The following is a 26,512-nucleotide window of genomic DNA, read 5'->3' as shown; positions in this document are numbered from 1 at the left end:
CAAAGAGTTTAATGCAGAAGCAACACCAAAGTGCGCAGCAAGAATCTTGACACGGTTGGCTGCATGCGCGCGTGCGTGAGTGAGTGTGTGTTTGTGCGTGTGTGCGCGCGTGTGTGTGTGTGTGTGTGTGTGTGTGTGTGAGAGAGAGAGAGAGAGAGAGTGTGTGTGTGTGTGTGTGAGGTGATTGATTGACATGCCATCAGGGCCCGCATCAACAACAGCAGCCGAGGCGGGTAGCCAAGAGACAATGGTACGAGGCTTCCTTTGAGAATGGGCGGCCAGGGGCATGGCATACACAAAGGCTGGCCATGCGAGGCGATGCAACACTCAGAAACACCAAGAGAATGCAGAGTATGGTGCGATGCATGATCTCGCTCAAATTGGCAAAGGTTGGAAGTTGAAGCAAAGCCAAGCATCGAGGCCAAAGGGCAGCCACTCACGGTACGCATGCATGAATCAAAGCAGGTGGTAAAGCGATGGTGCGTGTGTGTGTGTGTGGTGTGGTGTGGTGTGCAACCATGACTCAAAGGAGAGCAGCAGCACCCGAATAAAGAGGACGGTACAGCGATGGCAGAGGCCAAAGAAAGTCTCGGGGATTCAAGCACAGGAAGAGGCATGTGCGCGGCTGTTGGCGAGGACTCACACTCTCTCGAGAAAAGGCGTTGATCGGTTTCTGCAAAACGCGTCTTGGCCTTCACTTGCAGGTGCGTTTATGCAAAAGACCAAGAAGGGGCTGAAACGAATCAAGGAGGTTGGGGAAATATAGCCACAAACGAAACGAAACGAAACGAAACGCGCGATGCTCGCGCCGCCGCGATCCGGTTGAAAAATGAGTCCCCTCACCAAGCTAGCACTTGTACACGCAAATGTGCGTACGACTATGTGTCTGGGCTCAGGGCAAAGGAGAGAGAGAGTGTGTGTGGAAAGCAGCCGGTGGGAGCTGCATACATGAATGGCTATATCCTCTGCAAAAACTGGGGGGTAATGGGTTAAGGAAAAGGGTTAGGGACTGGAGCCGAAACGACATGAATAGGAACAGAACCAACATTAAGCCTGCAAGCGGAAACAAAGAACCTCAGGAACAAAGGAAGCAAACAAAGAGAAAGAGAGAGAAGCACACAAGCAATGAGCAACTCACAAGCATGGAAGAGGGGGGTGAGGGAGGGTGAGAAGTTGGCAGTTCAGGTTTGGGACTGAGTGAAGAGAGGTCCGAAGAACCAAGAGAAGGGGTGAGAAACAGGAGCGGGTGGGTGACGACTGGTGAATTGGGAGGGGAGTCTGTTTCGCCAGATATGCCGTCTACTTGGCTTTGATGAATTGGGCCGGTCATCCTGTTGGGGTGCTGTGGTGAGGCCCTGTCCTCTTTTGGCGTTGAATTCCTTTTCTACTGCAGGCAAATTCAAGTGTTCAGCTTTGAGGAAAGGAAGACGGGACGGGCACGAGCGCCTGCGTGCGGTGCGGTCGTTGTGTCAGGACATTCCACGCCCAGTCAAGTCCTTTGAGTTGGGGTGCGCTTCGCCGGGAAGGCGGGGGACTACAACGTGACCGGGATCAGTCTTGTCGGGCGGCGATGACGGCAGGCATGCTGGCACCCGTGGGCCATATGGGCGACGGCAGTTTGTGAAGGCGTGCTATGCTCCGATTGCCTATGCGGTGTGAGAGGCAGGGTGACGTGAGGGCGTCCGCAGAATGGACAAAGCCCTTGCCGCCGTTGCTGCTGTAACAGTCCAACAAAGAGAGAGTTTGCGAGAGAGAGAGTTTGAGAGAGAGAGAGAGCATCAAGTGAAGTGCAACATACCAAGTAGGTCCAGAAACAATCCAACTCGGAATCAACTCCCCATCATGACGTCACACACCGTTGCAGTAACGCGCCCGAGCATCGCAAATACGGGATCCCGGTCAGCGTGCAATGCCGCCGCTCTCGAGTGCGCGTGTGTCTCTCCTCTACTCATGGCATGTTGGCGCGTCGGAGTGTCCCACTGGTGTGCGACTGGCAGTCAGCGCTTTTGACACTCGGCAGCAAGTGATAAGTCAATTCAAATAAGTTTTATTGACGAGCGAGTTTCTCAACGGGGTTTGGGGTGGCCGATACGACGCTCAAACGCATAGAGACGCTTGAGGATCAAGAATGAAGAGCACGGCGTCGCAACAGTCAGTGGGGGGGGGGCGCCTAGCGTACGTCGGCAGCAATTCGAGCATCGGCGCCAGCCAACGCGGACCTCGGCGTCCGTTCCGTTCCGAGGTTTGGGGCGATTGCAAGCAAGAGCCGGGGGGGGTCAAGAAGGAAAACAAACACCAACCAACCCAACAACCAACCCTCAGGGTAACGCGCACCACACTCACAAGTCCTTCCCGCTCCCAACACGATACCCTACACGAATCCCCCCCCTGTGCAGGAAGGAGAGGTAAGAGAGAGAGCGAGAGCGAGCAAGATATTGTCAGACATTTTGGCCTGTGGGGTGCTTTGGGGCTGGCACACTCGCAAAAGCTCACGAAAAGGAGGGACAAGGACATGCGCAGCCGGCAAACAACCACAGACACAAGCTAACACAACACGCGCGCACATATGCGAGAGGACGCACGCACACACACACACACACACACACACACACACACACACACACACACACACACACACAGACACACACAGAGGGACACTGTTCCGAGTCCGCATTCTTACCTTCGCAACCCCTTCCCCACCTCTTTTTGGCTCCCCCTCTCCCCTTTCCCCTCTGTTGCCCACCACCCCATCCCTCCCTGTCTCCTCGCCTTGTTGTCCGTGCATGTGTCTGGCTTTTTCTCGGACTTGGGCTTTTCCTGTCCCAATCGATGACGCGCCAGTCCGCAGCAAGAACCTGAACACCGCCGCCGCCACCGCCGCCGCCTTCTTGCCCACCGGCGGCTATCCTTTTCGTGCAGGAGAGAGGGGCACAGCGTTTGTTGGCGCACTTCTCCTGAATCAGCGCCAGTTGGTTGAATGTTGTTGGTCCATTTCCACGCGCGCGCGCTGCTGTTGCTGCTGCTCCTTGCGTGTTGCCCCCGTGTGTGTGAGTAGCGGTCACACCAAACAAAATCAAGACGAGTGCAAGCCTCGGCGTCTCGCCTTCAACATCGCGACTGCCTTTGCTGTCTGCCTCAAGTTGAAGGACCTCGCGCTGCTCGCCGCTGTTGGCGCGTCTCCCAACCCAACACTGCGCCTGTAGCACAGTATGGCCCCATCGCGCGCTTCGGCATCGGGTAGAGCCGGCGGCGATTATGTCGTGGCCAATAGCGTCGACGCCGATGACCCGGTACAAGCTTGCACCTGCCACCTTGCCCACCAGACAATGCTGCCATTCTCCCTCTCTCTCCCTCTCTCTCTCTCTTGCCGTTTGCCGTGCATGGCTCACTCCACTGACCCACCACAACACCCCCTTCGTGCCACGTAGTCTCACAGAGCCTCTCGGCAGCGGCGTTGGCAACAAGCCTCGGCACGCACAGGTGACGAGGCCCATCAATACGTCGAAGTCTCGAGTCAACTCTCTGATAAAAACGTGCGCATCCCCCCGCCCGTCAGTCACCGCAAGTCCGACAACGATTACTACAGACCCGATTGTGATGCCTCCATCGCTGGCTCCCATCTCAACCATGAGACAGTGGGCGCCTTTCTCGTTCGACCCGCCAGCGATGGCCATGCCTTCTCCCTCAGCGTCAAGTTTAGCCTCGGTGTCCGCCACATATCCATCAAACCCCACATCATTCAGCCCAGCCACGGCGCTCCTCCAACCTTGGTCTACACCATGAACGATCAGAACTTTCACACGGTTCAGCAACTGGTCGATCACTTTCGCACCAACCCCCTCTTTTCTTCCCCGCCCTACTCCATCCGGCTCGACAGTGCCCGGGGCCTTGAGCGTACGTCAATCCCACCCTTGCCTTGAAACCCTATTAAGTCTAGATTTCATCAGCTCAACGACTAACCCATCCTTTGCTCGTGTCATCCGCAGCCTTTCCCGACGCAGAGGTTCGGAACTCTCGTCTTCAACAACATTTGAAAAAGAAACGCCCGTCGCCCGTCGTGGCCGCGCAGGCGAGCAACTACACGCCTCAAGCCCCAAGTGCGCACGCCATCCCTTCCAGCTTGCAGGCCAGGTCCCACAGCACCCAGGATGAGACCCAACACTATGCCGCTTCGCTTGAGAGACTGAGCTTGGACGCCTCCTCAACGGACGCCAAACAGTTTGATGGTCCTTTTGGTGCCCCCTCAAACAGCTTTGCACACCTGATGCCCAAAAGCACCTCACACCAAAGTGCGACTGAGCCATCGGGTGCTCAAAGCAGCCAAGGGGGCTTTCACTCGGCCTTTTCAGCCCCCACAGCTCAGTCAGCCGCTCAACCGTCCCAAATACCTTCGGCTTTCAATACCAGCATGCCCAATGCCTTTCTTTCCCGCCCCCAGGGAACCAATGCCTTTGGAGCCACCCCTTTTCAGTCTCCTTTTCAATCATCTGCTTCAAGCTTCAAGCACGCGACTGACACAAAGCCAGCATCTCCCAGCGATCAACGAGCCAGTCCACCTCTTCCCATGCAACAGGGCGATGATTTTCTGGGAACCATCGTCACGTCTGAGGTCTAGCTCACACCGCCACATTCCCGTGCCGCCTTGCCTTCATCTCTATTCCTCGATTGATGTGTGTGGACTGTTTTGTCTCCTTTTGTTCTTGGTGATCATGCATGATTATTTTTTTTCTTCACTCTATTCCAGTGTCAGCCCCCTCTGCCCTTGCCACACGAGACTTGCCTTCTTTCTCCTGCCCACCCCCCCTTTCATGTGTGCAAGTATGCAGACGGTCATGAGCTGAGCTCTATTTTAACTATAACACTCTTCCTTAGCCCCAGTTGGGCGTAAATCGAACAACGCAATCGCTGAACCCCCACTTTGACCAACGACTTCACTGCTCAATCTCCGCCACGGTGAACCATTCCCACCAACATAAGTTTGGACTTGAAGAGGGTGACTCACGTTGAAGTTGGCACGAGGGAAGACGTGAAGCATTAGAAAGGAGTTGCGCGCCATTAACGCTGAATTCATTTTGATCGTTGGGCAAGCGGGCTTCCGCACGGCGAGTGCCCGTCATTGAAGCGTGGTGGGAACATATGCTCGGTGCATGCAAGCGCCAGTCACACATGTCATCCCCCCACCTTTTGTCAACAGGAGAAATCAGTCAACGTGCGCGCCGTTGGAGAGGCGCGACTGTGCATAAACACACCAAACAATCAAAAAGAGAAAAAGGAAAGAGACCACATCAAATCAACACGAGAACGCGAGACGCAACAACACACTGGAGGTGGGAGGTGGGAGGGCAAAAATGCCACACAAAGGCGGGTGATCCACAAAAGCATCGACACCACAGACAGCGAGGTGGGGGTGTAAAGGAGAACAACATGGGCAAGAAAGAAGAGGAGGAAAGACAGCGCAGAAATGCAAAGGAATATGTCGTAGGGTCGAGCAGGGGAGAGGCAATCAACAAACAAGTAGGTGAAGGAAGCAAAAGAGGGAAAGGGGAGAACAAATAGTTTGTTGTCAATCACACAAGACACTTTTAGCAACTAAAAAAAGGGAAACATGATGGTACGGTCTCCCGATTTAGAGCAAGACACAACCACGCTTCTTCTCTTGCACGGGGGGCTCGAGGGCCGCCAAGATAGCCTCGTCAAAGACGTTCTTAAGGCCCTTTTGTGTCAGAGCCGAGCACTCGACGTACTCGACAGCCTTGAGCTCCTTGACCAGCTTCTCACCCTGCTCAAGGGTAATGGGTCGCTGCTTGTTCTTGGCCAACTACACACACACAAAAAAAAAGGAGGGCAAAGGTAATGCGTCATGAGCGTGGGGCCTTGAGAATCGGCGAGAATCGGCTAGGCAAATCTTGCCACATTTGTTCAGACCCGAGCGACACAGACGTGTGGTATGGACACCGACCTTATCAACCCAAGTGGAGTCGTCCCGAAGATCGACCTGGGTACCGACGAGCAAGAAAGGGGTCTTGGGGCAATGATGCTGAATCTCAGGCACCCACTACAAGAGTGACGGAGATGAGGTGAGTCTCAATCATGGCGTGTGTCCACAAACGGGGCCATCAAGCAACGACAACAGCATTAGCAACAACAGCAAGAACAAACAAAAACACCGAGTCGTCATCGTACCTTTTCCTTGACGTTTTCGAACGAGGCAGGGGAGACAACGGAGAAGCAGACCAGGAAGACGTCGGTCTGGGGATACGAGAGGGGGCGGAGACGATCATAATCCTCTTGACCAGCGGTATCGAACAGGCCGAGCGTGTAAGGCTCGCCACGGATCATCACCGTGACGGCATAGTTGTCGAACACCTGCAATGCGAGATGATAATGAGTACACGGTGAAAAAGTGTAGAAACAGTCTCATCTTCGACTCGACCCGCCCAAATCCCAATCTCTGTTCCTTCTCCGGCCTTTCGCAAGGAAGGGCGAGGAAAATCAAAAAGTCAAAAACCAAAACACCACGTAGACGAGTAGATCAGAACAAAAAGGTTCCCTGGGCCAGTGGGAAGACATGGAGACCAAGACAAGCGCAGAGCCCGGGCGCATGCACCATTGTCTGTTTCATTCCTCTCCCACTCTCCCTCAATCCCAATCTTTTTGTTACCACTCAACAATTTCACAAACCATCATCCATGGCTTGGATACAGGACGCGACGGCCTTTGAGAGCACACACGTTGAGCTACTAACCGTGGGAACGTATTCACTGGGGAACTTGTTGGTGGTGTAGGAAATCAGCAGGCAGGTCTTGCCGACCGCACCGTCACCAACCACGACACACTTGATCGTCTGCATGATGGTGTCTGTGATAAAAGGGGACTGACGTTGTTTGCGAAAAAGATACGGTCAAAGCAACGCTTCTGTAAAGTCCACCGATGTAGCACCAGAAAAGTCAGGACAGGGGTAGTCGGGCAAGCGCGGGCATCAAGTGAGAAAGACGCCTGGAAAAAAAAAAGGAAACAGAGAAGGGCGGGCAAGTTTTTTTTTTCGAGCCGGAAAAAAAAAAAATGGCAGTCGAAGAATGAAAAGCAGGTTGACAACAACCGAGGCAGAAACAACAAAAGTCACAAAGTGAAGAAGAACGAAAAGCGAGGAGGAGCGAGGTCGAGGCAAGTGGTCGTGCTGATGGCCAAGACAGGCACTTTCAGCACGAAGGCGCACGATCTGGACTGATGGGTCGGTTGGAACCAAGAAAGGAAGTATAAAACGAGCAACTGGAACAACGCACAACAAAGAAGAGCAAGCCAGACAAACAAAGGGGCCGGGGGAGCCCAAGGTCGTTTTTGGGAGCGCGGCAGTGCCAGAGCAACAAACAGAAAGTCAAGGGAAGCACTGCTACTCACTGGGAAGGGGGGGAATGACCAGCAAGGGCTGGCGAAACTGCGTCGATAGATGAGCTGCAGCGACAAGGTGATGACGGGGCGTGGCAGCACCCAGATAAAGTATGTGGCAGAGGGATGGATCACCCAAGCAAGGGCAAACAAATGGAGGTGAGTTTGTCCGGCCACCAAGTAGCCCGAAACGACGAGCAAGGGCAAGAGCAAGAGCAAGGCGAAGGCCAAGTCTGTGCCGACCAAAGGCACACCGTGAAGCAGGAGAGATGACCTCTTGACTCTGGCTCTGGCGCGAGATGTGTGTGTGTGTGTGTGGCTCGGAGGGCAATGGCAGCGACACAACAGTACCTCTCTCTTACAAGGCAGAGCGTCAAAAAGGGTGGAACAAAGAAAGAGAGAGAGAGAAAGAGAGAGAGACAGAAGAGAGAAGAGAGAGAGAGAGAGACAGAAGAGAGAGAGAGAGAGAGAGAGAGAGAGAGAGAGAGAACAAAAGAAAAGGAGAGGGGGGCGGATCCCCTTTGTTTTCTTGCGATGGGTGGTTAAAGAGGGGAGAAATGGTAGAGACGAGAGAATGTTCAGATAGGGGGGATGGCCTGCGTTGTGGAGCAAGCACGATTCAGAGATGAGGCCATGCGAGCAGGCCGAACAAAAGAATGTAGAGAGATAAAAAAGTCCAGAGATGACCAGATGGACTCGAGCTGGCATGGCATGAGAGGTTTGGTGGTAGTGGTTCTTCGCCTGAACGGCTGATGCTTACGGCTGAACAAAGAGGGGAAGGCTTTGTCCCCCTTGCTTTCTTTGTCAGGAATTTTGGGTATAGTTTTATCGGTGAAAATGGGTGCAAACGACATTCTTGGATTTCCGAGTCGGTTTCGGGGTCAAAACTTAGAGGCATATGCATGACTCGGCAATGTCCGCTCAAATCAGGCACCCCTCTTTCTGTTTTGGCGGGAAAGTGGAGAATATTGTCGACAAATGTGCATCTTCACATGTCGCATGTCAGCTCAAAAGAACAATCGGTGTTTCCTTTTGTTTGCCGAGATGGATCGGGCCCAGATGGATCGGGCCCAGTTGCCGCAGGCCGACACCGGCCTCGAGGGCCAAGCCATCGCACTCATGCCCAGTGCCGTTGAATTTGGCCGAAGCCTCGGTCGCTTACTCGCCGCGCACAGGGACAACCAGACTTGCCTGTCCGGGCTTCAGTATGCTGCTGCGCAAGCCCGTGCACGGCTTGAAACGCATGTGCTGCCTGCATCAACAACCTGCCCTGCCTGTGCCTCCCTTCGAGGTACAAGACGGTTTCCATAAGCAGCATTCCGCCGTCCCACTGGCACAACTTTGGATGACGGTTGCAGCCTCAAGACTTTGTCATCTGTGTTTCGCTTGGGGTTAGGCCGTGAAGAGATTTTGCGAGTCGATCAGGCTCGCCTGGAAGCAACCATACAAGAGCGCCTGCTCCACGTGAGTGAGGAACGACATCGTCTCAGCGCCACACTCGACGAAACTCTGGCTTCACTGACGCAACGGGAAGAGGAACACGCCGCTGAGCTCGCTGCTCTTCGCCAGGTACGACTTGAACCCGCCCCCCCTTCTGACCACGACACGTTCCCGGGCTTGCCCCCGCTTGTGCTCGTGGGCCACGCATGCGGATTAAGCACAAACCTCCATGTGCGATAGGAGCAGCAGACAGCGCAGAACGATTGGGCGCAACGCGAAGCCGCGCTTCGTGTTGAGATTGAGCAGCTGACGGCCCGAGCCCAGTGCGCCCGCCCTCCCCCTTGCCTTCCTGATCCTCCGCTCTTTGGCAAACGCCCTCACTCACCACCTGCTTTTGGCTCGTCAATGACAACAGAATTGCGTTTCAAAATCATCATCCAGAGCGTCGGCCTCCAACCGAAGATCGCACCCCAGACTGGTATCGCAAGGTAAAACGCTCACGCTATGAGATCAATTCTTAATGACGTTCATTCAAGGCCCGAACCTAAAAGTACCATCCCCAGCCTGACTTTCCCGAGGCTCACACTTCGTGAATCTCGCGCACAGAAACTGGCCACGCAAAATAGAGAACTCGAGCGCCTCCGTCGCTTACTGCGCAGCGGCAAGCGTTTTTGAGCCCACAAAATCCAGGGCAGCTTGAATGAGCGCATCATTGAGTTGACTCGGGCCTGACAATGTTTGAAACTGCACGTTGGGCTGCGTTTGCGTCACGTTGTGCATGAGAGCCGCCAGTGCAGGATGGTTGACCGTGCGATCCTCCACCTGATCCACAACCAAAGCCGGGCGACGGCCCAGCGCTGCTAGCACCGCATCATAATCCAGGGGCAAAGCTTCAGCATCCTCTCGGTACCATCCAAGCTCGGGCTGCAAGGCGTGCTGCTCATATAGTGTCCAAAGACCCCCCGTGGTCGAGGCCAGTGTGTCGTTGCGCAGTGGCGAGAGCGCTGCCAGGGCTGCCATACCCGCACACCGGGCGTCCAAGGCGCAGGCGTAGGTGCCCACAATGCCACCCATGGCATACCCCACCACGTACATGTGCTCAGGCTGGATGGGTGGATACCATTGGCCCAGTTGGTCATGAATGTCCAGGCCATCTGGATGACTCCCATTGAAGGGCGCAGCGAGAAAGTCAAACGCAGAAGATACGTCCTGTACCAGCTTGCCAAGCAACGACCACTCGGGAAAGCGGTGGTAAAAGCTGCGCTTTTCTTGCAGGCGATGACCAAATCCTGCCTGGTGGTATGTTAGCACAACGTAGCCAGCCTGTGCTAGCTGACTGTACGCGCGCTCCGAGTCTCGCGGATAGTCTTCGGTATAGCCACGCTACCACATCGCCCAGTCGTATCACAACCACATTTGACCCAGCACGACGAACGAAACAAGATGCATCCCAACACAGGCGTGTGAGGCTGGTTGCGACATGCAATTAATATTTTTTTTTTTCCCCTGATGTCAACTTGCTGGGCAAGGGTCGAGTGGTCGAACAGGCGCAGGACAATAAGGCAACCTACCTGATAGGAATAGGGGTGCAACCAAATGATGGCCGGGCGTGGCGTATTGTCTTGATCGGCGCCTTTGGGGTAATACAGGTTGCCCTGGAGGTAGGGGCCAAAATTCACGGCCATCTTTGTGACGTTGCCTTCCGTCTGCACCAATTCATCGCCTGGCAACATGTATTGATGGGGCACAGATCAGGATCAAAGGGAGTGTCACACCACAAAGGCTTTCAAACCAAAACAGTAATTTGAAACAAAACAAAACAAAACAAAGCAAAAGCCCAGCACACTCGCCCAGCACCGACAGGCGTACCAGTGCCAAACATTTGCTCAATGTACTCAAGACTATCCAGGCCATAGCCACCACCTGGGGACCAGGGCAGCGGGTGCTCCTCAGTTTCACCCAAAAGCCATCGAATCTGGGTTGTAGTGGAGCCATGGCTAGGAAAGGCGAGGGGCTTTCGCCCAACGCTCCAGCTCGCCCAAGAGAAGTTATGAAAGAGGAGCTGTCCGGCATGTCAGCCCGTATGGCAACGTCAGGTCGCAAGGAAAAGGATGGGTGAATGGCAGCCATGCACGAATTTTCATGGCGGCGGATGAACTTTACCTCGGGAAAAGCAGTGGCAATACTGGCATTTAACGATGAGCGCTGGAAAGCCGCGTCGAAAAAGTCAAAGTAGTTCTAACCAGGGAGGATAGACGTGCGGTCAAAACAAACGACAGCTGCGTGTCGGCGGGCGTCCTTGCGTTTGTGGTGTGCGTTGGCAGCCTCGACACGCCCGGACAAACCTGAATTTCTTCAAAACCGTGGTGCTGACCATCGCGGTAGTGAATGCGCAGACGGTCCGTGGCATTGTCGAGTGCATATACGGGCCGCGCCGCTTGATAGCTGCTCTCGACAGCAAAGGTGGGATCGCAGGGATCGTTCAGGGCGCATTCGCTATAGAGGCGTTATCAATGTGACCAAAAACCCGTGCCGGTGAGGGGCAAAGAGTTGACAACACTCGAAGCGTTTACGAGGCAACGATCGGAAATGAGGCTGCTCAAACCTGAGGAATGGGCGTGGGGCGATGAGCAGGAGCAAGGCATGGCTGTCAATGGGCATCTCGTTCTCCCGGCCATCGTAGTCAACCACCGAAGGCAGCCACCAGCAGCACCGTGAATCCAGGGGGCGAGGATCCGTCGGGTTGCGGGTACAGCTGCAGTTGAGTTCGGGCGGAGCATTGGGCCAGGTGCCATAGGGAGACTCGGAGAGCGTGAAACTGGAGGTCATGCGGTATGGGGACATGGCTGGGGCTCCGGAGCTGGAGGAGATGACAGCGCTGATGCGTTCGTCCCAGGCGGCAAAAATCATGCTTTGCTTGCCGTTGCGGGAATGGCCAGTGATGCAGACCTGGTCCGGTTGGATAAAGGGCAACTCAATGGCGTAGTCCAGGACACGCATGCCGAGCCAAGCGCGGCGGGCAATGAGCCCCCAAGTGGCGTCTGGATAGGCCAGGCGAAAGCCATCGGTCTGATCCAAGCTGTCGGCTCCGGGGTATACAAGTCCCACATACCCACGGCCCACACCAGCAAGCGCCCAACGGCGGTGATTGCCCTGTGTCAAAAAGAGCGGGCAGGGGTGGGCGGCCGTGCACTGGCTGGGGATGAGAAGCTCGATCTGGATAGTGATTGAGATGTTCTGTGCCGTGCGATAGGTAATGTTGACAAAGGAGTCATTCACTTGACGCGCAACAGTGCTGTGGTGCCATTCCACGTGCGCGATGACAGGCACGTCTTTGGGGAAGTGGCCGTAAAAGGTGTCGGCGAGCAGCTGACGAGCTTCCGCGCGTCGCGCTGCAAGGGCCGCTGCGTCGGTGACATGAGTGCCGTTGGCAAACTCGAGCAACGGCGGGAGTTGATACAGGCCTTGATGCGGCCGTGCAGTAGCAACACCACCCACAGAATAACCATGAGAGAGCGCCGAGCTCACGCTGCAGATCAAGGCCAACAACAGCACGCCGCCGCCGTACGCATCTCGTGCCACCATTTCTGACCCAGTAATATACATGCGAATGCAGTCACGATATCGGAAATTCTGAAGAGAGAGATTTAGAGAGAGAGAGAGAGAGAGAGAGCTTCAACAACAAAGTTCAACAAAGTTCTTCGAGTGAGAGAGGAGGTTCAAAAGAGAGATGAAACGTGTCAGTCAGTCACTCGTGGCTTTTTCAATTTTTTTCATTTTTGTAGCGCAGGTGCAGTGAACGAGCTGGGGGTCGAGTCTTGGCGATCTCTGGGCGGGTTGTGGTTAGTGTACGGTGCTGGGGATTTTTGATCTTTCGGGCATGGTCCTGGCAGTGCTATTCACGGGACAAGGCGTGAACAGACTCGATCGTCCCTTGCGATCGATGCTGCCAAAGTTGCTTTTGTGTGTGTGTGTGTGTGTGTGTGTTGAGCTGGCAAAAACGACCAACACGACTTTTCGCTTCTCTTTTTGGAGGGCCATGCCGGCGTGCGCTCGGACTGCCAACAAGCTCGCGGTGTGGAGCACACCTTTGGCATGGCAGGATGATGCGAAAGGCAGGAATAGGGTGGCAGGTTGGGTGTGGGTGGTCGGCCTTCAATGTTATTTGGAGTCAATGGAAAGCACAATCACGTGGATGTGTTGCGCTGGCTTGGGGTGCCCCATCCACTTGCTTCGCCCCTGGTTCATGCCCCTGCCTCATGTCGGTCCCTCTCACTGCTCCTCCTGGGCCGTAGATATATCATAGCACGCGCGCGTCTGGTATCTTTTGGTTCCCATTTCCTCTTGCGTTCAGTCCCCTCCCAGCATGGCTCGCTGGCTTGTATTGGGCACCGCGGCAGTGCTTCTGCTCGCCGGTCTTACCGTGGCCCAGTCAGACAGCAGCGGTTCACCGTCCTGCAAGTACACGGACGATGACGGTACCACCTATGACATCAACGTTCTGCGCAAAATGTTCGTCTCATAACTTGTTTGCATCCTGCACATCAGTTTGTCCGATTCACGTCCCTTTTGCTGTGGCTTCCGCGCCGACCGTAGGCCCCGCACAGGCTCAACCTTGGAGTCGGACAACTACAAAACCGTACAATATGGTGGCTACGATGATGCCACCAACCAGCAACTGGTATGTATGAACCGCTTCGCCCTGCAGCCTTATTTTTCGACCTGAACCTTTCTGATCTTCACCTGGCTTGATGTCATCTTAGACTGACTACGACTTTTACATCAACGTGTGTGGTGAGATCAACGCTGAAGCCGATGACGTTGCATCGGGAGCTGGCATGCTGCAGGTCAGTGCAAATGCGCGCGCGCGCGTGTGTACATCTCATGTTTCCAGCCGCCTGCGTCGCGTATATCCCCCACCTCGCTCATGTATGTTGTTGGGCATTGATGATCGGATGTCATCGCAGACTGAGCCCGGCAAGAACGGCTCGTACATTGGTGGCACCATCGACAACGCCCGCCTCTTCAGCCTTCGTGGTATGTGTGCTTCCTTGCCCCAATGCCAATGCATAGACTTTTTACATCCACCTTGCACGTGTTCTTCTGGCGCGCACGCACACATCTTCCCGCAAAGGCCATGGTACCTTACCCGCCTGATGTCGCGTGTCTGTCAACCAGATGGTGATTTGCGATACACCTACGGCCCAGGCCAAAAGTCTCAATCCTGCGTCAATTCTGGCAGTTCGGACTGCGAGGGTCGCAAAACCATCATCATCTTTTTTTGTGCTGACGTTGGCTACGTACGTTTATACCTGTTACTGCCCCATGGTCTTTGCTTGAGCCCTGAAACGCGCACACCTCCATGGATCGTGTTGGAACTGTGGTCAGCGTATCTGAGTGCACTCATTTTGCGTTTTGCTCTGTGCTCACCCCCTTTTTTCGTTCTTCTTCTTCACTGCCTGCTGATCTCACAGGGGACGCCCACCTTTGCTGATGAGATCTCACATCTCCAGTACCTGTACGTCTTACCCTTCCGCCCACGGCAGTCATCACGCGCGTGGCATTCAGGACATATGTGTGTATTTTTCCTTACTAATCTGGTGTTGTGGCCTCTCCTTAGCTTTGTGTGGAACACGTGTGCGGCTTGCCCCACCGATTCAGAGCTGTACAAGAAGTGTGGCCCAAAGCCCGTGGAAAAGTGCAGCTTTATTGGCGGCAATACCGGCTTGAGCACGGGCACGATCCTTTTGATCATCTTCATCGTCGTCTTCCTTTTCTACCTGATTGTGGGCATTCTCTTCAACCGATTTGTGGCCGGCAAGACCGGCTTGGAGATGATCCCCAACCACAACTTTTGGGGCACCCTCTTCAGTGCTATCAAGGTTGGTTGGTTGAACACGCTGCTCCACCTTTGCCTTGCGCTTAGGAGAAAAAAGAACTACTTGTGCCCTTGTTCTGATTCCGCACCCCACACCTCACTGCCTTCCCACGGTCCTAGGACGGTTGCATGTTCATGGCCACTTGCGGCAAGCGGGCCCCCGTCGATCGCCCCGTTTCCTACAACGTATGTGCACCACTTTCGCCCCGGCGCGTTGCCTGTTGCATCTCTCCTCATACCTCACTCTCGCTTCGACGTGAGCAGAAAATCTACTCCACGGGCCTCGAGATTGACGATGACGATAGCGACATTGACGATGATGCGGAGGAAGAGAAGCTTTACTCTTAAGTCCTGCCCACTCTTTCTTCCTTTGGTTCTTCACCCTGCATTACAGCACATGTCTCAAGATAAAAGCCAATGCACCTGGCCAAATTGATAGTAGTCCTTCACGTGCCGAGTATGCACAAGCACATGCTCGATGAATCTGCCCAAGCTTAGAGCAAACACAATCCTATGGACCTTGAGGAAACCCAGCATCGCAGGGACAGGGGCGGGCGGGAAATCTTTTTTTTTCTTTTCATTCTTCTTCTCTTGGAAGAACAAAAGGTTGTCTCGCGTTGTGAAGGACACACACACACACACACACACACACAGAGCGATGGCGGTTTGTTTGTGAATTTCCGTTTTGCAGGTGCGCGCTCCCCTACCTCCCCCTCGCTTCCCCCCCGCCCCCCCTTTTTTTTCAAAGGAGTGCTTCTGCCCTCGCTTGCCCGGTTGCCTTTGCTTTTCTGGTCTTTTCCGGGTTTGCGGCCTCTTGTGTGTGCCTCTCTCTCTCTCTCCACCCCGCTTCCCTCCCTTGTTTCATCCTCCTGGGATTTTCATGATACCTGCTTTGATGGGAATGCGGTGCCAACACTCATAGATGGCACCGACCGTTTCATCGTGTGCTTCGTCCCATTGTGTAGATGCGCTCGATCGTGCGACCGGTTCAGCCCATCCACGCCCGTGCCAACAGCACCCACTCTTCTGAGCAATCGGTTATTCCATCTTTTGACCCGCCCCAGCAGTGCTTTGGCCTCGTTGGTTGGCCTCGTTCTTTACCGGCAACATGGCTGCTGACGCTACGGTACACGACTCCCTTTGCTTCTTCCTTCGCTGCCTTTGGCTTGGTGCGAACACCAGGACAGTGCGTGCGCTCATGGTTCAGCAACTATTCACAGGCCAAAACGCGCAGCATCGACCTCGGGGAGTCGCTGACCTCGATGGACTGGCTTCCCCGCGTCAATGTGGGCAAGGGGTAGGCAGCACATCTTTCGATGACGCCCAGTTGTCGCCTTTTCTCTTTTTCCTTTGCTCGCATTTGGTGGGCGTGCCGAGTCATGAACCACTCTGTTGTCTCGTTTGCCGCTGCCTGCTAGCCGGGATGGCGATGGCAAGCCGCCCTACTCGTACGCCTCCTTGATCACTTTTGCCATCAACAGGTGCGTTCTGGACCCTTTGGTGATCCTCCTGCGCGTGATCTTCAATTCTCGCAAGCATAGATGCTGCACCAGGTTGCCTGATCTGTGACGTCTGTTCTCCTCGGGATATAGTGCCAAGGGCAAGAACAAGAAGATGACCCTTGCTGAAATTTGTGCGTCTTCGTTTTGGCTTTGTCAACCGTACATCAAGGCCCTCTTCCGCGTCAAGATTCGACCAATGTGTCCTGCTTGCCCTTCTTGGACGCGGCTGACTGTGCGATTTGCCTCTTTAGACGAGTGGATTCAAGAACATTACCCCTATTTCAAGACGGCAGGCAACGGCTGGAAGGTATGCCTGGTTTTGAGCCAACCCAATTGCACCGCCCCATCTCACTTCCACCGTTCTGGCTCTGTCTCTGTCTCTGCCGATTGTGTTCATTTTGCGCGCCTGCTCGGACGGATGCGTTTAGAATTCGGTTCGCCACAATCTGTCGTTGAACAAAATCTTTTGCAAGCTACCCCGCGATCCAGACAACCCCGGCAAGGTACATGCCCTCATCAATCGGTGCCATGCGCTTGCGTGGCTTGCCATCATGTTGGCCTATCTCGTTTCCAAATGCTACCCGCTGCCAATGTCCACTGACCCAGCTACTCCCCTCATCATCATCAGGGCTCATATTGGACCGTCGACGAAGGCCGAGCGGATGATGATGACGCTGCCTCGGAAAAGCCACGGCGCAAGAAATCTCAGGTAGCTGCTCCACGCAAGCCTCGCCCTATTGACTTTCCCGGTTGACTTACCTTGCCTTTGTGCGGGACACGATTAGTCGGATCCGCCCAGCAAGCGTGAGAAGCGACACTCAGCGACGCTCAGTGAAGTGTCCTCCATTGATACGCGTTCATCTTTCCCCGATGAGCTCGTGGTGCGCCCAGAGATGTCATCCACCACAAGCGCGCTCCTGGACGTGACGATTCACGCGCCGGGGGAAGACTTGCAGCGGCACATCGAGGCAGCTGGCCTCACCCTGGCCGAGCCTGGGATGCCTTCGCTGGATAATCTCCACGCCTACCAGGTATGCCTCCTCTCGAGTCGTTTGATGCCCCATTTTCCTACGCGTAGTACCACCACACTGACTGTGCGGCATTGTCCCGGATGAGGCTAGAATTTGAACGATTCCTTTAGTCGAGTGTACAACTCCCTGCGGGACCCACGTGCCTCAATGAACGAAGCGCCAGCGCTACCTTCCTCCGTCATTCCCGAACCCATGCCCAACCTCTTTGCCTCCTTGGACAAGAGCCTGGTGACCTTTAGCACCATCAAATCCGTCCTTGCGGTTGGTGTGCCTTTCTCGTTCGGCTTCCAGTCGCCCTTGCCATGCAAGCTCGCCCGTTCTTGTCTGCACACGCTCACGTTGGTCTTTTGACAACAATTCTGGGCCAATAGACGGTTGACGGCAACGATTCACTCAAGGCGTCGGTGTCTGCCGAGTCGTTGCGGTGAGTCCCTTGAGGCCGCGTCCTCTGCTGACTCCCTGCCTGGACAGGTGCTGGCGTGTCTTTTGCCTGGATGTTCACCGTGGGATTGATAATCATCAAACCGGTTGCAGGCGTACGCGTGAGCTGGCTGCTACAGTGGAGCAGGAGTCTGCACAAAACAACAATTGGCTAGCCTCGCAGCACTTCAAGGACTTGGCTGCATCCTTTGTTGATCTGCTTGGCCATCAGCAAAACCTGTTGGCCAGTGTGGATCTCAAATCCCTCCCCATGGTACGCAGCTGCTCATAGCGAGCTCGTGTTGATAGTGTGGCATTCATGAACCTGGGAAATGTGCAGGAAACTGTGGCGCTGGGGTCTGGGTAGTGCAAATGTGTAGCGGCAACTTATGTTTGTTCTGGTCGCAGCACACTTTGATGGCACCAGCTGAAGTCAGCGCAGGTCTAGGTGCCACAGGCACCGGCCTACCGCCCCGTGAAGAAGAGGAGGAAGAAGCAGAAGAGTTTGACTGGAATACAATCCTGTAGCACGTGACGAGCAGCAGTTGTCTTCCCTTGAGTTGTGGGCTCGAAACGTGTCTCTTTCACCATTACTACCAAGATGGCAAGGTTGGGGCACGAATCTTCATTGATTTTTTTTTTTTCCTTTGCTTTGAATGTTTTCATTTGAGGCTTGTTTGCGTTTACATTTGCACGAGGGGGCGTTCAGCAGTTGGGCCAAGTGGGTCGGCAAAAACCAATGAACCAGACATGGAAGATGAATGAAACAAGTTTTGACGTACTCGCAGGGCATCTCAACTCATCACGAGGGGTCAGACGCCCACACACGAGGGGTGCAGGGATCAAGACAGGAGAAAACAAAAGGAGAACATTGGAAACACGTTGTGCAGCTTGGTCAAAGGGCGGTCGTGACAAGGTGAGGGAGGGGTAGCCACGACAAAGGCAGGGGCCATTGACGAGCCCAGCCCCTCTCCTCTTACTCAAAACCAGCAAGTCGCATAGCGAGCTAGACCAGAAGCTTGCAAGAGGCACAAGAAAGACAAAGATTGAGAAAAGAGAACAGTGTGCGGATGGAGCTCGAGTCACTTATGCATAACCCTTGGGGACGACTACAGCCAATTTGTCGCCATTGGCCCAGGAGCCACGATTATTCTAACATTGATTTGCAAGACAAGACGTCAGCAGCGATGGATGTTGTTAATTTGTGGGAAAGGTAAGCGAGGCGAGACGATGAGCCTGCAAGAAGAGCACGGCCAGTCTTTACCTGATAAATGACGGCCCAGGTGGTAATGGCCGCAATCCACACGCAGGCGCCAAAAGCACTTTGGATAACCACTGCAAACATTCAGGCCGGGCCAAGGTTTCAGAGCGAATGAGCGCAAGACAGGGTCGGGAGGTAAGGCCCGATACAAATCCGCTACGGGCTGAGGAGCGGGGGGAAAGCGTACTCGAGCGGATCTTGCGGTTGGTGCGCGCCTCGTTGAAGAACCAGATGACGCACAGCACCCTAAAATAGAACATGGCATGATACAGGCGAGGAAGCATCGGTTGAGCCCAATGATGAGAGTGGACATGGCCCTGAGTGTGCGAGCTTGGCGATTTGTTGGTGGCGCCTTGAGCACAAGGGCGAGCGGGGCGAACCAGAGCCAGGGCAAGAAGAGAAAGCCACCAAAGTAGTAGACGCGACAGGTCTTGAGTTTTTCCTATGGCAAAGCGTTCAAGTCCACGATCGTACGTGTGAGTCAGTCTGCACGACATGAGACCGACCTCGATCCGAGCTGCGGTGAGGGAGCGCTTGACAGACCTCTTCGCTCAACTTGCTCAGCTTCATTCTGGCGGTGAGACGGGCTACATGTAGTCAAAGACAAATCAGGCAAAGGCCAAACACAGATGAGACCAAGCCATTTGCCCCGAGCCCCGTGCAATGGCGTTGCCATCCCCTCACACACACACACACACACACACACACACACACACACACACACACACACACACACACACACACACACACACAAACGCTCTTACCTGTACAAGAGAGAGCTGGAAATGAAGAAAATGGCGCTTTTGGAATGTTTTTTTGTTATGCTCTCATTTTGTCTTACATCCCTCGTTTTCTTTGTTCTCTCACTCTCTCTTGATGTCTCTGGTCTCTCACTCTCTCTCTCTCTGTTCTCACACACACACACACACACTGTTCACTCTCTCTCTCACTCCCTCTCACGCGCTTTGACGACTGCTGCTGCATTTGGCAGTGTGGCGGGACGAGGACGTCGTGGATCGGAGCGAGCGGTGTGGGTGGATCTGGAGGAGAAGACTGGCTTTTGGACCCTTCTCTGCGCACACACACACACCCTTTATTTCTGATTTCGGAGCACCATGACCATGATCCAAGTGCTGGACCGAGCCGCTCAGGCAGCCAGCGACGATGCAGAGACCTGGAGGGAGTTGCAAACGGACTTGTCCAGCCTGGTGGCTGACTTGGCCGGGGTCACACTCGAGCACGCCAATCGACAGTTTGCCCCAGAACAGCACGCCCTGGCTCTTTTGCACGTTCTGTAAGCTTCCGCTCGTGCCCTTGCCACAAACACGCACACAAACAAGTCACCTCGCACTCACCGGCTTTGGATATTCTCCGCAGTCATGCCCAACTGGCAGCCAACCAGCAACCCGACCAGGCCTGGTGCTCGCTGGCCCAGACTTGCTTGGCGCATGGCCAACCCCAACAACTGTACATTTGTCGTGCTCAGGGTTAGTTTGACCTTTAGCCTTGCTCACCATCCCACATTCACGGACAAGATAGGTGTCGGCTCACCCTCTTCGCCCATCACACAGTGGCCGTGGTCGCCGATGCGTTCCTCCGCCAAGCAGCAGCTACTTCGATTGAGCAGGTGCGACCCCATTCAACCACTTTCGCAGCGCTGTCCTCTGCCAGTACTGTCGAGCCTGCCCTCGTTTGGCGCCGCGCCAGCCCAACTCCAACGCCCATGGCCCAAGGCAAAGCCCATTGACACACTTTCTATTTTGCTTGCCTGCTTTGATTATACTCACTCACCCCCACTGAAACGCAACCCAGCTGGACCGCGCTCTGGTCATCGTCAAGGCAGTCATGCCCCATGTCGCACCGAACCCTGCCACCTTTACCGGACTGCACTCTGCCTTTCTTCGGGTGCGCCATTGTATCGCATCCTTTTCACCTGCACGGGGCTTGGTCAAAGTGCCTGCCTGCTGTCCTACTACCACGGCTTGACCAACCATGTTCCGCTTGCCACCTAACACAGGCCTGCGTCGTATCCAAACACTACTGGCTCGGCCTCGACTTGGCCGAAGCTGTCTACCATGATGTCGATCCCGAGGCATGTTGGAGCCCTGCTCCCCCACTTCCAGCTGGACGAATGCACAGAGTTGCCGTATTTTCTTTCTTTTGGCTAGGCACACGCAGATGGATCTGACCCCTTGCTATGCCACGGCTTCCACAGGGTCTCTCTGTACAGGCCATGTTTGAAGGACTTTATGCAGCTGTGATGATTTTGATTGCCCACAAACAGTTCGAGCGCGCCTTTCGCCTCACCTTTCAGACGACAACCTTGCCTGCTGAAGCACCCTCTGCCATTGCCGTTGCGGCCTGGAAGAAGCATATTCTCCTGAGTGCCCTTCTGAATCGAAAAGCCATGAGTTTGTCGGTGCGTTCGCGCCCTGGTCTGTCTGTCAGCAGCTGCCCATCTGCTCTCCTCCTGATATCTTTGCACGGGCGTGCATCACAGGAACAAAGCTCGCTGAGTGGCATCGTCTCTCGAAATATCAGCCGTCTTTGCGTACCGTATGAAGACTTTGCCAAGGCGCTTGGCAAAAGTACCTCGCCGGCGGACGTGGCTGCACTCGTCACGCGACACACAGAAACATTCACACGTGCGTGTGATCGGGCGTGCAAGCCAACAATTGCCCGCCTGCACAGCTCGACCATGCCCTTTTCAAACCTCACGTGCAAATACCCCTGCCGACAGGTGATGGCAACCTGGGTCTCGTCAAGCAGTGTGTGGCAGCCGGCGACCGACACCGCGTGCACAAGCTGACGAAGGTCTGTGCTCGCTCTTGGGTTGGATTGATGCGCTGCAAGTCCATGGATGCCAGCTTGGCACTCGAGTCGGGTGCTCTGATTCCACCCACCTTGCTGTGTGGTCGCAGGTCTACGTCAAACTCAGCTTTGAGGACGTCAAGGTCAAGGCCGGCCTGGCTTCAGAGGCGCAAGCTGAGGCTATTTTGGCTGACATGATTGCCAAGGGCACGATTCGCGCGCGCATCGACCAGCCAAACCGAACCGTGGCTTTTGCGGATGTGACTGTCTCGGCACACGAGGAACAAGCTGCAGCCGAGACGATTCAGCACCTGGTGCAGCGGGTGCAAGGCTTGCTGCAGCTTCTCGACACCAAAGATCGTGCCGTGCAACTGTCAAAACCATACATTGAAGCGGTAAGCCAACGCCAAGCGCAGTTACTTTCCCAGTTCAAAGCATTTTGCTCGAGTGAAAGATTTGAGATCGATCGATCGATCGAGCCTGTAGGTCCGTCCAATGTCGCGCGCTGACGATGTCCTGGCCTCGTATCTCGCTCTACACAGCAAATCAAATCGGAGCAAATGAAAAGTGGGCTCGGCGACATGGCCGGCTTGATGGACGAATCGACTTGATTTGAGTTTTGACCTCGTGACAGGTGCACATAGAGATTGACTGTATGGTTACAGCTGGATCAAGGCCGTTTGCCTTCGATTACACGTTCAATTGATGGCGTCTTTTTGCCGTTTGCTGCGACCGCTCTTGTGGCGATCATCTTTTTTCTCTTGGCACAAGCGTTGATGATCTAATCAGTAGCCTGCGTCGTGCTTGCCGTTTTGCGACTGCGTTTGCGCCGGCGCTTCTTCTCGCCAGGAGCCCCGGTCTTGAGTGCTTTGCTGGGCGGTGGGCCGTCTACTTTTTTTTGGGAGTCCGCACAGCACACGCACGAAGAGGCAGAGAAGAAGGCACGTATGAGCAAGTGAGCGAACACTTGGCGAGTGACGACGTGTAGAGGCATAGCGATAGTGTGTGGCGTAAACAAAGCAGAGATGAGAAGGCAGCAAACATACCGTCTGCAACCGAAGGGCCAGCCTCAGCCTCTGGTGCTGATTCTGGGTCACTGTGCGCCACGCTATCAAGAGCAGGCCCGGTACCAGCAGAGAAGAACGAGTCGGCAAAAGCATTGTCGGCTTCAGCGTCAGAATCGTCGTCACTGGCTGCACCAAGAATGTGCTGACTCTCCCGAGCTGAACGCTTGCCTGCCGTCAGAACGTTGGAAAACCGTCGTGATTGATGCAAACGTGAGTGGCGATAACGCTCGTGGCCAGGTTTTGATTTGTGCATGGGACCAAACAGCCAGTGCAAAAGAACCCGAGAACGCACCGCGAGCAGGAGCAGAGGAGCGCCCGCTGTTGCCTTGATTGAATTCATCATCCTCATCCTGTGACTCATATACGAGCTCGCCAGCCTCCACACTGGCGAGGATTTTGTTGAAGAAATTGTCTGCCCAGGCGGAGACGGTTTGTGTGTCAGGAAAATACGGGTCAAGGGCAGAGCGATAAAAAACGCCCGTGTGTAATGTGGAGAGCAAGGGTACGGCACCTCGTTGCTGGCAGGCCCCCTTGGTGAGCTCGGTGTCTGGTTTGAGGATGGAGATGTATTTTTGCGTTTTAGGAAACCTCTGTTTGGGAGCACGGCAGCAAGGCACGGATCAGACGCAAAGCAGGCGATGTGGAAGGGATGTTTAAGCAAGGAGCAGGATGAGAGAGCACGTACTCGCACGTATAACATTTTGCTTTCAACTTTTTGCAGTTCCTGTTGAAGTGTGGCCGCGCTGGAGCAAGACAACAACGGGCAGCAATGCAGGCACGCAGGTGTAGAGGTGAGACTCAGCGAAGCTTTGGTACAGGGCATGGCCGTTGTCAGGGCAAGTCACGCGCAAGCACCGACCGCTCTTCATCAGATTTGGCAATGGCAGCCTGCAGTTGGCCGCGGCGCCGCATCAATTTACGGCGCTCTGGCAAATGGATCGAGGAGAGCAGGCGGGGCCAACAGCAAAGAAGTCATGGCAGAGTGGGGCGCAATCCAACTGGGCCTGCCTGGCCATGAGGGCACGGAACGAGTTGTCGTACCGAAAAACTTGACCATGCGATACTTCTTCTGCATGGCACGCTCACGGTTGGAATGCTGCTGATCCCCGAGTTCTTCCTTGAGCGCAGCCAACTTGCGCTCTTGGGACACGCGCACGGTCTCAGGCAAGTCCGGCTAGAACATGGCCACGCCGGATAGAACACAGTCGGATGAGTGTGCGCACGCTCACGCACCGACGATTCTTTCACCAGCCACCTGCTGGATAGATGTTTGCAATAGAAGCAGGATTGGGTTTGGGACGTCAGTGTCCACGCAGGTACCCGGTGTGAGCGCAGCTTACTTTGGCCAGAAAGCGCTGAACATCACGAATCTGACTGCGCACGCTCTTGTTCTTGGGCTTGGGGCGGCGACCTTGGCCGGCAGGGCCCGTTGGTGGCGGTACCATTCTGGGAGCTATCTTTTGCAGCAGTCACCCGATACCAACGTCAACTTTGTTTGTATCACCACGAGCTTAGGTCACCCCTCCTGCCTTGAAATTGGCAGTCCCAAAAAGCACGCTTCACCAGCAACTCGGGTCGAGAGACAGGACCAGCGTCGGCGCTCAAGACGTGCCCAGAAAGTCGCAGCACCAGCAGCAGCAGCGGTCAAATCTCACGTGTGTGTGTGTGTTGTAGAGAGAAAACAGAGAGAGAAAAGAGAGAGCACAGCGCGAAGGGGCAGTGTGCGAAGGGAGTGAGTTTGTGTGTGATATTGCTGACATGCTGATAATTCTGCTGGGTGGGCGCATTTTCAAAGAGTGCTTGCATGCACTTTGCGCCAGCTCCTATTGCCCTTTTCTGAAGATGAAGGATCAGTGCTACGGCAAAGCAGCAAGCTGGAGCTTGCCCATGCGACGGGCTGGGTTGCTCAGCAGCCTGCACCAGGCTGTACGACGGTCGGCGTCCGTGGGCATTGTCTGTTCTGCATCCATGCAACCTTGTGTGGGCTTGAAGCGTTGCAGTCGCAACATGTCGGCCTGCACTGTGCAAGGGCACTCTCGCTTCTGCCACCTCCACGCATGATCCCCCAAGACACGTCCATGCATATCGCATACAGCCTTATGTTTCGGAGGTTGGCCCACTTTCACCATAGCCGCTCTGCTCCAGCTGCGCTTTGAACATCACTTGCGTGCGCCCTGTGCATGCCGGACCATTGATCTCCACAGGCGCCTCACGACTTGTCTCACTTTTACACCCTCCCCCCGAGCGGCGAGAGTTCAGAGCGCGCGCCCCCTCGTTTCTTTTTGGAAACTAAAGCGCTTCTCAAAATTGTCTCGACTTCCTCGTCCGTCACACAGCAACTGTCCCAGAAACGCGCTTCTTGTTAAGCAGGCGCTGTACCCTCGCACCTGCTCAGTTTCGCTGCCATATCGCAGCAGATAGTGCCATATACTGCAGGCACTCTTTTGCCGTACCCCCGAGCTTCGTCACTGCCGGGCTCGAGCCCCGTGTGGTTAGCAGGCTTGGTACTTGGATGGCGGCGCACTGACAATTTGGTTGCCTGATCTTGACTGCCGTCTGTACACTCGAACCGGCCACCCCACCCCGCCTTCCTCTTTGCTCATTGCTCAAGGCAACCAGGAAGCAACGTATGGGTCTGGCTGGCCGTAGTAGACAAGTCAAGCCTCAGGCTCCCGTTTTTCAGAAGTGCACCGTCATGCCACGCCGCGCAATTTCGCGCGGCGCTCGGGGTGGGCTGCTGGGCGTCGCTCTGCTCTTGGCTGCAAGCATGCTGCCCCTGACTTGCGCCCAAACCTTTCCACCTATTGACGATGACTCGGGATCAGGATTCCTGGTGACAAGCACAAGCAGCCCGATTGATGGTTCCGGCGATTTATCCGTTACCACGGTCTCTGCTACATCCACTGTGTCCACTCCGCTCGGCTCCACCATTGATGAGGGCTCTGGTAGTGGATCCAGCCCCGCCCCGTCTACCTCAACTAGCGAAGTTTTGACCACAACGCAAGAGGAGGCCACCACTGAGTTTGAGGAATTTACGCTCTTGGACCTACTGCAAATGGACACACAACTTAGTGGCTTCTTGCAATTGGTCACGCGGGCTGGTGTGGAATTTTTGTTTAGCGATTTGCCGCTGACCGTGTTTGTGCCCTCGAATGTTGCACTGGCCGCCATCAGCCCTTCTATTCAAGGTCGCCTAGACACAGCCTCAACCGGCGAACTACAACCCTTTGTCCTACACCACATGCTAGCCGGGCGTCTGACTTTGAATGCATCGACCCCAACACCACAGAGCCTGGTCGCTCTCGACAACAACCCCGTGATCTTGGACCAAGCCCTCCTCGAAAATGTTCTCATTTTTCAAGTAGATGGACAGCCCTTGGCCCGACTCAATGTTACTGCTGTCAATGGTGTCCTGCATCGTCTCGATGAAGGTGTGCTCCTACCACCTGGCTTTGTACCCTCCACATCCACGTCAATGTCACCCATTGTGAGCACTACAGGCAGCCCAGCCACTGGCTCCTCGACCCCTGCCAATGTCAACACCAGTCCTTCCACTTCAACCTCCAGCTCTACCTCCACCTCCAGCTCTACCTCCACCTCCACCTCTACCTCCACCTCTACTTCCACTTCCATGTACACTTCCACGTCTACTTCTTTCTCCACCTCCACCTCCACCTCCACCTCCACTTCTACCTCCAGCACCAGCACCAGCACCA

General features: G+C 54.9%; 7 protein-coding genes across 7 annotated transcripts in view; 4 read left to right on the top strand and 3 right to left on the bottom strand.

The window, feature by feature from the left end:
• Window positions 1–3,707: 3,707 nt before the first annotated feature.
• On the bottom strand, window positions 3,708–8,240 carry MONBRDRAFT_33406 (uncharacterized protein). The gene is made up of 8 exons (XM_001747792.1): window positions 8,147–8,240; window positions 7,749–7,982; window positions 7,399–7,452; window positions 6,746–6,915; window positions 6,184–6,366; window positions 5,960–6,055; window positions 3,987–5,818; window positions 3,708–3,894 (listed from the first exon to the last, which is right to left on the bottom strand). Exons 4-7 carry the CDS (start codon window positions 6,848–6,850, stop codon window positions 5,627–5,629), a joined length of 576 nt encoding a protein of 191 aa, XP_001747844.1. The 5' UTR covers window positions 6,851–6,915; window positions 7,399–7,452; window positions 7,749–7,982; window positions 8,147–8,240; the 3' UTR covers window positions 3,708–3,894; window positions 3,987–5,626.
• A 1,234-nt stretch (window positions 8,241–9,474) lies between these two features.
• On the bottom strand, window positions 9,475–12,411 carry MONBRDRAFT_27421 (uncharacterized protein; the record flags this gene model as incomplete). The annotated part of the gene is made up of 6 exons (XM_001747791.1): window positions 9,475–10,209; window positions 10,398–10,549; window positions 10,696–10,888; window positions 10,990–11,064; window positions 11,172–11,322; window positions 11,432–12,411. 6 exons carry the CDS (start codon window positions 12,409–12,411, stop codon window positions 9,475–9,477), a joined length of 2,286 nt encoding a protein of 761 aa, XP_001747843.1.
• A 219-nt stretch (window positions 12,412–12,630) lies between these two features.
• MONBRDRAFT_38019 (uncharacterized protein) lies at window positions 12,631–15,052 on the top strand (the record flags this gene model as incomplete). The annotated part of the gene is made up of 9 exons (XM_001747895.1): window positions 12,631–12,668; window positions 13,122–13,338; window positions 13,423–13,507; window positions 13,590–13,673; window positions 13,794–13,863; window positions 14,005–14,126; window positions 14,301–14,344; window positions 14,447–14,708; window positions 14,825–15,052. The coding sequence occupies exons 2-9, from the start codon at window positions 13,193–13,195 to the stop codon at window positions 15,050–15,052; spliced, it is 1,041 nt and encodes a 346-aa protein (XP_001747947.1). The 5' UTR covers window positions 12,631–12,668; window positions 13,122–13,192.
• A 760-nt stretch (window positions 15,053–15,812) lies between these two features.
• On the top strand, window positions 15,813–18,185 carry MONBRDRAFT_27419 (uncharacterized protein; the record flags this gene model as incomplete). Its single annotated transcript, XM_001747894.1, has 9 exons — window positions 15,813–15,873; window positions 16,458–16,513; window positions 16,635–16,709; window positions 16,835–16,915; window positions 16,992–17,237; window positions 17,328–17,498; window positions 17,609–17,661; window positions 17,772–17,931; window positions 18,066–18,185. 9 exons carry the CDS (start codon window positions 15,813–15,815, stop codon window positions 18,183–18,185), a joined length of 1,023 nt encoding a protein of 340 aa, XP_001747946.1.
• Window positions 18,186–20,033: 1,848 nt separating this feature from the next.
• On the top strand, window positions 20,034–22,238 carry MONBRDRAFT_10101 (uncharacterized protein; the record flags this gene model as incomplete). The annotated part of the gene is made up of 6 exons (XM_001747893.1): window positions 20,034–20,212; window positions 20,354–20,405; window positions 21,149–21,337; window positions 21,419–21,563; window positions 21,659–21,732; window positions 21,840–22,238. The coding sequence occupies 6 exons, from the start codon at window positions 20,034–20,036 to the stop codon at window positions 22,236–22,238; spliced, it is 1,038 nt and encodes a 345-aa protein (XP_001747945.1).
• Window positions 22,239–22,510: 272 nt separating this feature from the next.
• Window positions 22,511–24,241, bottom strand: MONBRDRAFT_27417 (uncharacterized protein; the record flags this gene model as incomplete). Its single annotated transcript, XM_001747790.1, has 8 exons — window positions 22,511–22,617; window positions 22,776–22,964; window positions 23,089–23,208; window positions 23,308–23,386; window positions 23,482–23,539; window positions 23,656–23,722; window positions 23,838–23,970; window positions 24,137–24,241. The coding sequence occupies 8 exons, from the start codon at window positions 24,239–24,241 to the stop codon at window positions 22,511–22,513; spliced, it is 858 nt and encodes a 285-aa protein (XP_001747842.1).
• A 1,250-nt stretch (window positions 24,242–25,491) lies between these two features.
• Window positions 25,492–26,512, top strand: part of MONBRDRAFT_27416 (uncharacterized protein) — a gene marked incomplete at both ends in the record, with an annotated part of 4,190 nt that continues 3,169 nt past the window's right edge. The window contains one exon of the mRNA XM_001747892.1: window positions 25,492–26,429. Within this exon, the coding sequence (XP_001747944.1) occupies window positions 25,492–26,429 (938 nt within the window). The remainder of the gene's footprint in view (window positions 26,430–26,512) is intronic.

The sequence above is a fragment of the Monosiga brevicollis genome, genomic scaffold (genome assembly GCF_000002865.3).
Source record: "Monosiga brevicollis MX1 MONBRscaffold_19 genomic scaffold, whole genome shotgun sequence".
NCBI lineage: Eukaryota > Choanoflagellata > Craspedida > Salpingoecidae > Monosiga > Monosiga brevicollis.
The sequence above is the reverse complement of the archived record's forward strand: the minus strand, read 5'-3'. Positions and strand labels throughout refer to the sequence as shown.

Bases quoted from the DNA above. Each gene is read 5' to 3' on its own strand.
- MONBRDRAFT_33406 (XM_001747792.1), bottom strand. From the start codon at position 6,850: ATGCAGACGATCAAGTGTGTCGTGGTTGGTGACGGTGCGGTCGGCAAG. The intron at 6,367-6,745 runs GTTAGTAGCTCA...CTCGCATTGCAG, and splicing joins CCAGTGAATACGTTCCCACG to GTGTTCGACAACTATGCCGT. The intron at 5,819-5,959 runs GTCGGTGTCCAT...GTGTGTGTGTAG, and splicing joins ACTCCACTTGGGTTGATAAG to TTGGCCAAGAACAAGCAGCG.